Below are 9619 nucleotides of genomic sequence, written 5' to 3' on the forward strand. Positions count from 1 at the left end.
GTCTGCAATCCTGTGCAGCCATTCACATTTCACTATATGACATCCGCCTGCTGAGGGATGGTGGGAAGGAAGCAGCCACCGTGACGGTGAAGGATGAAGGACACACATCGGTGCAGGAGCATCATTTAGAAGAGCATCACCACGGTAGCAACACCAACATCACCTATCATATTCAAAATGTATTTGAATGGATTTTGAAAGGATGTTATTTAACACTGTTAATTATATAAATTGGTTTAGTACATGAACTAAAGGGTCAACTTTGCATTTCTACTACTACCACTTAGGGTGGCAGTAGCTGGTCATTTCATTTATTTTAACCATTTATCCATTACTTTCAGTGATTTCAACTGTTTATCTGTTACTTTTAACCACTTACCATTCCTTTAAACTTCTTTATGTATATGTAACCCCAATGTATACCTAAAGTACGTTGAAAGCTGTTCTTGAACCATTAGGAGTACATCCATGGTTTTATCTCTTTTGAAAGGTATTCCCCAACAGTCAGAATTACTGAAAGTGCTACTGGCATTGAGTAATAGAACTTTAAACACATTGAAAAATAAAGTTTTTTGCACACAGATGCTTGCATATGACCAATAGCTGTGACTTATTAAGTGGAAAACACGATGGAACCACAGCATAGCCTTATCTAGTCCAATTGAAAATTGAATAACAAAACCACAGAAAAAGAATATATTCGACATGTTTCTCTAATTATATTTGTCGGTGTCTTCACAAAAAGGCCATTTAGAGACACAGTATAAGCCCAGCTTCAGAGTAACTGAAGCATAAACACATTATAGTTATTTGTTCCCTTGTTGAAACTAAACTATGCATTTTAAAGAGTCAAAGAAGTGCTATGGTGGAAAAGCAGGTTCATATAAAAAGTGAATCCCAGCAAACTATTTATAGTATTTATATCTACAGCATTTCCGTGCTGAAAACTACTTAAACTGCATATTGTCATTTTCAGAATCTGTTTTTATTGGCTCGAGCTTTACACGAAAAGGAGAAGATCAGTCGTCTCCTTTCAACTCTTGTTGGCTAGTATAGGCTGTGGACAGGACCTGGAAGCTCCTATTGAATTAAATGAGGTGTCAATCAAAAGGTCAAAGTGCAGACACCGTTTTGACACCAAGATGTAGCCAATAAATAAGGTTGCAAGGACAACGGATATGTTGGAACATTAGAACATCTGTCAGCTTGTATTAAATGATGCGCCAGCTGTTTGTGAATATTTATCAATGTAATAATGTGTGTTGAATTCAATATTTTACTGGATTGGATCAACTGGACCTTTGCCAATGTAACAAGACTGTTTTGTTGTATCAGTCATTGGAGTAGTATGAGTCTTCATTGGTGAGTAATGTGGATTTTGTTATTGTGTGTTAGTTGGTCAGTTGTCTCACAATGGTGTTGATTGTAAGTGCAGCTGTGGTTGTATCCTGAAATGGTTTGCATCCATCAAGGATGTGTCGCACCGGCTTTAAGACAGGACTTGTGTTCATATCATAATTGTGTTCCTAACAGTGCAGTAACTATTTGAACTGCTAACTTATTACTTTTAACTATCTATTTCAACCATTTATCCAATACTTTTAGCAAACAGTGCTAACCGTACTCTCAATCACATCACGTACACTATGTTCATTTGTTACAACTGACTCAATATGTGAATTTATTTATTAATTCTTAAATCAAGAAGTAATTTCTATTTTTTCATATTGGTTGAGCCACTCTACATCCTGCAATCACAATACACACTCTATGTATCCCCTGGCAACTGCTGAAGTACCCCCTTGGGTACAAGGACCCACCACTGTTTTGTTATGCCAAGACTGGGCAAATCTCTATTACTGATAACTGTAAAATGCAGAATGACTTACTATAAAACACCAATAATTTAAAAAAAAAATCACAATATACATAACATACAGTCTATTGGGACTATAAAAACCAAATAGACTGCACCATTTTGATTGCATGTGCTTTGCTTTGCTTTGTAAAAATTAATTGAAAGTTGTTTTTTCACTGACTGCCAAACACCCTTTTCGACTGGTGACCAATTACTGTGATGTTGTTTAGAGAATTCAAGTGCATTAGAAGAGAAAACAGAATTGGAGAAGATGAATTTGCTGAAGATATGAAGCAAGACTCTCAGTGTGATTCATTGACTTTTTTCTTTTTCTTTCTTTCCACAGGTCTCGGCAAGCCCTGTAGGCTTTCAATGGGAAAAACAAGAAAGGTAGTTCTTAGATTTTGAAATTGATATTTGTTATTGTTGGCTTAGAAAATATCTGTTTTGTTTGTTTGACAGACTTTTTGATGGTTTGGAAAATATAGTTTTGACCGGAATTGATTTTCCAGCTTTCAATCATGCAATCATGTAATCCTCGGTGACAAATCACATGCTGCCCATTCATGCCCTCAATAGAAAGTACAATGTGCAAAACTCTACATTCGGTCAAAGCTAAATATTATAATCCTATTTGGATTTGCAATCAAACAGCACCTTGAAAAACATATTATTATCGTGAGTTATCTTGAATCAACACAAAAGTGGTTGATTGCCAACACACACTCTTCACAGGCTTTCCACCCTTTAGATCTCTGCTCTGATATATATTTTATATAAATGAAACTGTTCAATATAAATAGAGTTGACTGACTTCACGGTGCCTGACATAATTCCCTCCTCATTTATGAATCCAAAACAAAAAAGTGAGGATGGTATCTGTCCGCAAAGTTAGTGATGCTGAACCTTTGAAAGACATAAACTCACCTTCTGGGAAAAGCCATCGTAGAAGCCAGGTAGAAATGCATCAATAATTCAATCCTCACATATCATATTTGACCTTATACAAGAACCCATTCCCTTGTGTTGAAGTAAGTTGGAGAAGAGATGAGAACAGATACTTGAAAGAAGGTAGATGGGTATGAAAAAAAAAACACCATCAGTATGAGAACCATGAGCTCTCACTCACATCCTCGGTCCACATGTTGATTGATGGGATCACAGGCAACCTTCAGTAGAAAAAGTGAAATTGAAATCAGATAGGCACAAACATCCCAGAAATAAAGATCCCTATGCATCCCACTTTCTACACTGTGCAAATATGCACTACAATTACAGTGCTGCTGTATTTGCATTGGATTTTCTTTTTACTTCTTCTTTTCAGTGTATAGAATTCCAATTTTAACGTTGAAAACTGTCCTTGACTCTCCTTAAAGGGTTTTAATACCCCAAAACAGATTCCCTACAAGCATACAAAGCAAGTAGATTTTCAGAAAATCTCTTTAATGTGCTTTCTATTGTCTAAAATAGTACATCCTTGTCCATAAATACCTTTCTATAAAAAAAGATTGAGTAATCCACTTACACATCCCATATATGACCTATTTAGTACACTTTAACAAAGGTACAACTGTGCTTTTCTTCTCTGCTCATATCAGCAGCAGTACATTAAAACCTTGATCTTCACATTACTGCTATCATTTTCTGCCTGTTAAATCACTTATAGAAGCCTCTAATCCACAGCACACACACCTGTAGGTACACTGGTGGGGATCTTTATAATAATTTTTTAGGGATTAGAGGAAGTGAGCACTGTATAAAAATTAAACAACAGCTTACTCGGCTTGCATTCCGTGATAGCAGGGTAGGACAACAAATAACAGAAACACCCCAAAAAATGACAAGCGGCTGGTGTTATCAAAACCTCAACATGTGGATTTGCTGTGGGATTGTTACACTGTCCTGCGCGTGTTTCTGTTTTTTTGTCCGCCCGCTGTGAGGAAGATAGGGAAAGTAAGACTCAGCCAGGGGCAGCACCATTAGTCTGCTTACTTATATATATACCAAATCCATTGTGCCCATGACAACCATTGTAAGCTGGGCTTTGTGGGCCCTGTACTGACACAGCCTGAGAATTGTATCACAGTAGGCACAAAGAAAATTCATTTTCTTCGTAGGGCAGCTGGAATAAGAGTATTTCACATTTCATTATGCGAAATAAGCTGCATAATACATCTTCAGCTGTAATAAGGAGTGGTGGTGTTGAGCTTTGGTTAGGTCTGGTTTATTTTTTTCAATGTTTGGGATATTCTGCTTTTGTCCCTGGTATTAGCTCAGCTGCTGCTGTTGTTGAATCTGTACATACACTGCCATCTGAAAGTCACAGCTGAGTTTGCATAGAAATGACAATCAAAAGCACCCCTGTGTGGTCAGTCCTTCAATTATGTTTCTTATTGAATGCATTATGTAACCAATGTATTTCATGCATTATTAGAATAAAGCCATACAAACTGAAATAACAGTTACTTTAAAAGAATATTGACATCCTTTGAATGAGAATCAATACAGGTCTTGGTGTTCGTATGAGGTACATATTATTTAATGTTTCAGAACACATTTCAAACAGCACTCTTGAATCGTAGTCCATAAGTTGCTCTGACAGCACTCCTGATACCACAGTGCTTCACAGAAGAGGGTAAGAATAAAGAGCTTATGGGCCACGGACTGACCTCTACACAGTGACTGAAAACAGCAGTCTCTTTATGAAAACATTCCTCTCAGATCTACCAACTACATCTCTTGTGTTAAAGCGAATTAAAAAAAACAATGAACTTTTACAGTTTTATACTCAACAGGACGGCTTTGTTAAATTGACTGGTTGACCTTGCAAGAAATGGAACACTGAATCTTTTAAAATACCTTTTATTATGTAGAAACAAAAGACAAAATGTACACTATTCACATTAGAATGGTTGTTACAGACAGATGTTAATGGAATGAATTCCACCAAAGAATCAATTTTAGACAATCAAAATGTTAAAGTCCTTGTTCTAGTTTTGCAAGTTGGAAAAAAATCCAAAACAACCACAGCATGTTAACATTAAGGAATATAATGCTATGGTAAAAATGTGACAGAAAGACTAGCTTCTGCATTCAAAATGAACCTCTTTAAACAAATCCACCTACCTGCACCCACTCACACATATGGGTAATGACAATGCAGTTTCAGTAAGAGGATTGGTTTAGGTTTAATTCTAATGGGATTGGCAACAGGATCCACAAAACTACTGTACTTCACAGTGAAAATGAGATTTATTATATTTACAGAAAACACAGACAAAAGTACACAAAAACCTGAAGAAAAAAAAAACTCATGTTGTTATTTCCCACTATGTGCTGAACATTTGAACCTCTTATGTGAGGATTTACAGTAAAGTAGTCAAACTGTCATATGAAACATTTCTGATAAGGTTAGCCAGTTCTAATTATCTTTAAAGGGTTGATTTGGAGATGGAGAGGTATGGTTCAGTTGTATTTTTTCCCATTTAATTATCACTGTTCATCCCTCTGACACATCTTAGTACAGTTAATCATACAATCAATCAGATAAGATTCTCTGAAAGCTCGTTGTGATCGAGGTTCCCCCAACAACCAGTCACTGACACTTTCCCTTCTTTTGAAGACCACATAATAATCTGATGCTTCAAACCATTGCACCAAGGCCATTTTCTTTAATGTCTTTAATTAAGTCCATCAACATATTGTTTCATGTTAGAACACAGTTAAAACCCCTTAGCAGTGGATCTCATAGGCCACCTGTGATCCGAAGAGAAGACTTTGACTGAGAAAGAGCTCCTCTGGGTCTGTTGTTAGGGGTCCCTCTCTGCCGTCTGCTGGGTTTCTTCGTAGCCCCATCCCCCCTGACCTGGTCAGTGTCTGCACCATTTCATGGTCCAGGAGAGCCTCCTTCATACCCGTCTGCTGGACAAAGCCGCTTATCATGTGACACCTAGCTGAAGTGGATCCTACCGGCTTGGCTCGGTTGAGTACATACATCTCGTGGCCATGGTCGTCGCGGTACTCCTCTAGCTGCGCGAAGGTGGTGGGTCCATCAGAGTAGTCATTCACATAGAGGATGCTCTCTTCCTTGCTGGTACAGTAGGAACCTCCTTCTTCTTTACGATACTGCTGGTGGCGAGTGTAGATCATAATCAAGAGTAAAACAGCAGTGAGCGCCAGCAAGGAGATGCCAACAGCGATGGCGGTCTGCGTGGCAGGGCCAAGAGCGTTGAAGTCCATGCTGTCCTGTTCATATAGCGGCTCCTGGCTCACATCCAGAACCTCTGGCTGGTAGAAGGAGTTAGATGAAGAGGAAACAAAGGCGTGTGAGTTTAAACGAGGCCAGAACTGAGACGTATATGAAGAGGAGGACATGTTGACAGCCAGGTGAAAGGTAACTCTAGCAACACCACCGGGGTTCCAGGCCTCACACTCATAGCGTCCAGCATGCGCAACTGTCACATTGCTGAGGAAGAGCATGCCACTCCCCATGTCTGGATCAAAGCTGTCCCTCTCACCTCCCTCCTCAGTCCCACGCACAAGGCTGTGAATTCCTCCCACACCTCCCACTTTCATCCCCCCGCTGCTTGGCAGGGCTGTCACCACTCCTCCAGCTCCAGGCCTGAACAGCTCACCGTTGGGTCCCAACTCTTGAACCAGGCCTCGAGGCGATAACAGAGCCTTGCCATGGGAAGATTTCTTCCAGGTCACCTGAGGCTGAGGGTACCCCGAGGCCTGGCAGGAGACACGGAGGCTCTCCCCGAGTCGCACGGTCAGGTGGCTGGGCTCGAGCTGAACCACGGGGGGGATGCAGACCAGGCTGTTTGGAGCAACCTCAACCAGACTGAGGTGGGACAAGCGAGGCGGTTCAGAGCACATCAGCCGACGTTGTTCTGCAGAGCTCAACAGACGCTGACCGTCTTCGCTGATCCAGGTTCTCAACCAGCCTAGAGCACAATCACAGCGCCATGGGTTCTCTGGAGGAGGGGAATGGAAGCAGACATGGGGGTAAGTGAGTGAATGGATTTGTCAAAAGCTGTTTCCAAGGTCAAGAATGACCAACATGGACAAGAATTCCAAAAGTGTTCTGAAAAATCTCAAGCAAACTTGATATGCTGATGAAGCTGATAGGACTGACAGGTCAAGAAAATCACCTAAATGTGTTTATTTTGTATATGTTGTAGTTTGGTCATTTAAACTTTGTTTGAAGTTTGCACCCACTGCAGAACATATTATTCCAGAAGGGTTCTTGTTGCAGACTTCTTCAACTTATTTCATTATTTCTTTTTCCTCATTAATAGTCTACGTTTGGGTAAAACCCTTTGATATGTAAAATATGTTTCTGGGCACTTCAATCTCATCACTCATTTTTGACATGAGTTTCTAAGTTGTGGCTACTCGTTATAATTTCAGTGGTAGTGAGTGAATTTCAGAGTTCATACAGGTCTATTCTTCAGGATTCTGTAATGGAAGAATTTTTTCATATCCCAAGGCACTTTAAAGTAAATTGAGTCTGGGAGGATTATATCTTATTACAGTCAAGCATAATTTCTTCAAGGAATTCTGTCCTTGCTCTGCCTACCTGTGACACGGAGCACCTGCAGGCTGACTAGCGGTTTGAGTGACGAGGCTCCCAAGGTGCGGAGGTGATTTCGGCTGAGGTCCAGCAGGGCCAGAGATGACAAGCCAGACAGAGCTTGCTCTGCCAGTAGTTCTATGCTGTTTTCCTGCAGGTGGAGTTCCTGCAGACGCTGCAGACAGTAAAAAGACATCAAGCAGAGGAAGAAAAATATGAAAAATGTAACTTGAAGGAGGAAGAAGAAAAATGTCAGATATGAAAAGAGGACAACTCAATTCCACCCAACACAGTCTGTATCATTGTATAGCAGGGATTAGTCAGGCATGTTGTCATGAGTTGGATTTAGAGTTGCAGGCATTAAAAAGCATGCCATCCTGAAATAGTTTTAGCTTTGCTTGCAAAAACTAAGCTTCTTTCACTTTACCAGAATGTATTGGACTTTCTGGAATGCTTAAACCAAAATAAATGAGCATCAAACATTACTATCCATCCATGCATCCATCCATTCATCCATTCCTTTATCTCAGCTCACACAAACCAACCTGCAGCCCCCTGAAGGTGTAATCCTGGACACGAGTGATCTGGTTTCCGGCGAGGTAGAGGATTCGAAGGTGCTCCAGACCCCGGAACATGTCTGGGGTGACCAAATGGATGAGGTTACCATTGAGGGCCAGCTCAAGCAGCTGCCCCTGGCTGAGAAATGCCCCAGGCTCCAAGGCTGAAATACTGTTGTTTTGGAGATACAGGTAATGGAGGCTGCCCAGCCGAGTGAGGTCCTGAAGACGGATCTGCACAATAGCATTGTCCTGGAGGAAGAATGTCTTCAGGAAAGACGGAGGAAATGAAATTAGAGGAGTCATCACGAACTGATTGCATTAGAGACACAGAGGACATGTGATGTTTGAAATGTTTTGCTTTGCGCAGGAAAGCAAGCGTCGCCTGTTGCAGTGCTGTGCTCAGTGGGTATAAAAATGTATTAACCATGAGGAGAGATTACATTAACGACATGGCCCCCTTTTTATAGCTATCTGCATGCACTTGGCTGTGCAGAGCTTTGGATGTATGTTAATGTAGGCAATACAAACAATGTGGAATGAGCCAGTTGAATATCATAGTAATAATGACTCTGCAGCAGCATTTATCCCTTTTTTTTTGTGTCTTGAATTTTCAAGCACAAAAAAATCTCCATAAAAGAATGTCAGAGTGATTGGAGCTTTGCCAGAAGAGCTCTCTCTCTCTCTCTCTCTCTGTTTGATGCACAATGCATGACTGTCTGCTTGATTGGTAATGTGCATTCATTGGTGATGTTTTTAAAGATGAAAACACGGGCCCATGAGGTAAAGTATGATCGACGAGACAGACCTGCTGATTGAGGTTAATGGAACAATTTACGTAGGACATGGTCTTCATTAATATTTATGAGCTGCAGTAATGTTGGGGGCCTGAACTCAAGAGGAAAAGACAGCGTAATGTTAAACATCTTCTCAACAGATGATCAGAGGGTGTGCGGCAACCACCTTCTGAGCAAGAACGAATAATTGCACAGCCGATAGCACCGCCCCTCCCTTCAGGCTAACATCAAAAAGGGTCACGGTGGATTGATTAACCACAATCATTTTAGGGTAATAAGAATGGATCAGAGAGGAAGTCAACTGATACAGAATCACTGATGCGTGAGTCAGCTGCAGTGCACTATAGCGCCCTAACTTCTTGCCGATTGACAAACTGACCTCGGTTACAGAGGAGACACCCTGTGGGATTTCTTTGATCCCGAGCGATCCGCACTCCACCGTGAGGCTGTAGCAGCGACAGCCTGAGGGGCATCCCAGCGAAGGTCGGGCGACTGATGCCAGGATAAGCAGGAGGAGTCTGGAGAGCCATGGGAGGATCATGGTGGGGTTTTTTTTTACAGCAGAACTTTTTGAGACAAAACCTGAGGAAGAGGAGAGAAGGTGGAGGAGGATGAAAAAGTAAGCATCAATCACAACTGAAGGTATGAGCTTGAGTTATTACAACAACGCTTCTCTGCATTGAATCCTCAAAGTAAAGCTTGACAGTAGGTGCAGCTGTGTTATATATGCAGATGGCAGTGAAATGGCAAGATTGATTTATATATGAAATAGCAGGGGTGTGCGTTCAAGTGTCCCCTCTTCCCTGTCTGTTTCCCATTCAGCTGTGTCTAT

At 41.0% G+C, this 9619-nt stretch overlaps 1 protein-coding gene across 1 annotated transcript; it reads right to left on the reverse strand.

Annotated features, from left to right (window-relative positions):
- Positions 1 to 5590: 5590 nt before the first annotated feature.
- Positions 5591 to 9328, reverse strand: lrrc24 (leucine rich repeat containing 24). The gene is made up of 4 exons (XM_053330540.1): positions 9167 to 9328; positions 7979 to 8257; positions 7440 to 7608; positions 5591 to 6834 (listed from the first exon to the last, which is right to left on the reverse strand). The coding sequence occupies exons 1-4, from the start codon at positions 9326 to 9328 to the stop codon at positions 5591 to 5593; spliced, it is 1854 nt and encodes a 617-aa protein (XP_053186515.1).
- Positions 9329 to 9619: the final 291 nt, after the last annotated feature.

Source organism: Scomber japonicus, chromosome 12, assembly GCF_027409825.1.
Source record: "Scomber japonicus isolate fScoJap1 chromosome 12, fScoJap1.pri, whole genome shotgun sequence".
NCBI lineage: Eukaryota > Metazoa > Chordata > Actinopteri > Scombriformes > Scombridae > Scomber > Scomber japonicus.

Bases quoted from the DNA above. Each gene is read 5' to 3' on its own strand.
- lrrc24 (XM_053330540.1), bottom strand. From the start codon at position 9,328: ATGATCCTCCCATGGCTCTCCAGACTCCTCCTGCTTATCCTGGCATCA. The intron at 8,258-9,166 runs GTCAGTTTGTCA...TCTTTCCTGAAG, and splicing joins GTGTCTCCTCTGTAACCGAG to ACATTCTTCCTCCAGGACAA. The intron at 6,835-7,439 runs GTAGGCAGAGCA...CCCCTCCTCCAG, and splicing joins GCAGGTGCTCCGTGTCACAG to AGAACCCATGGCGCTGTGAT.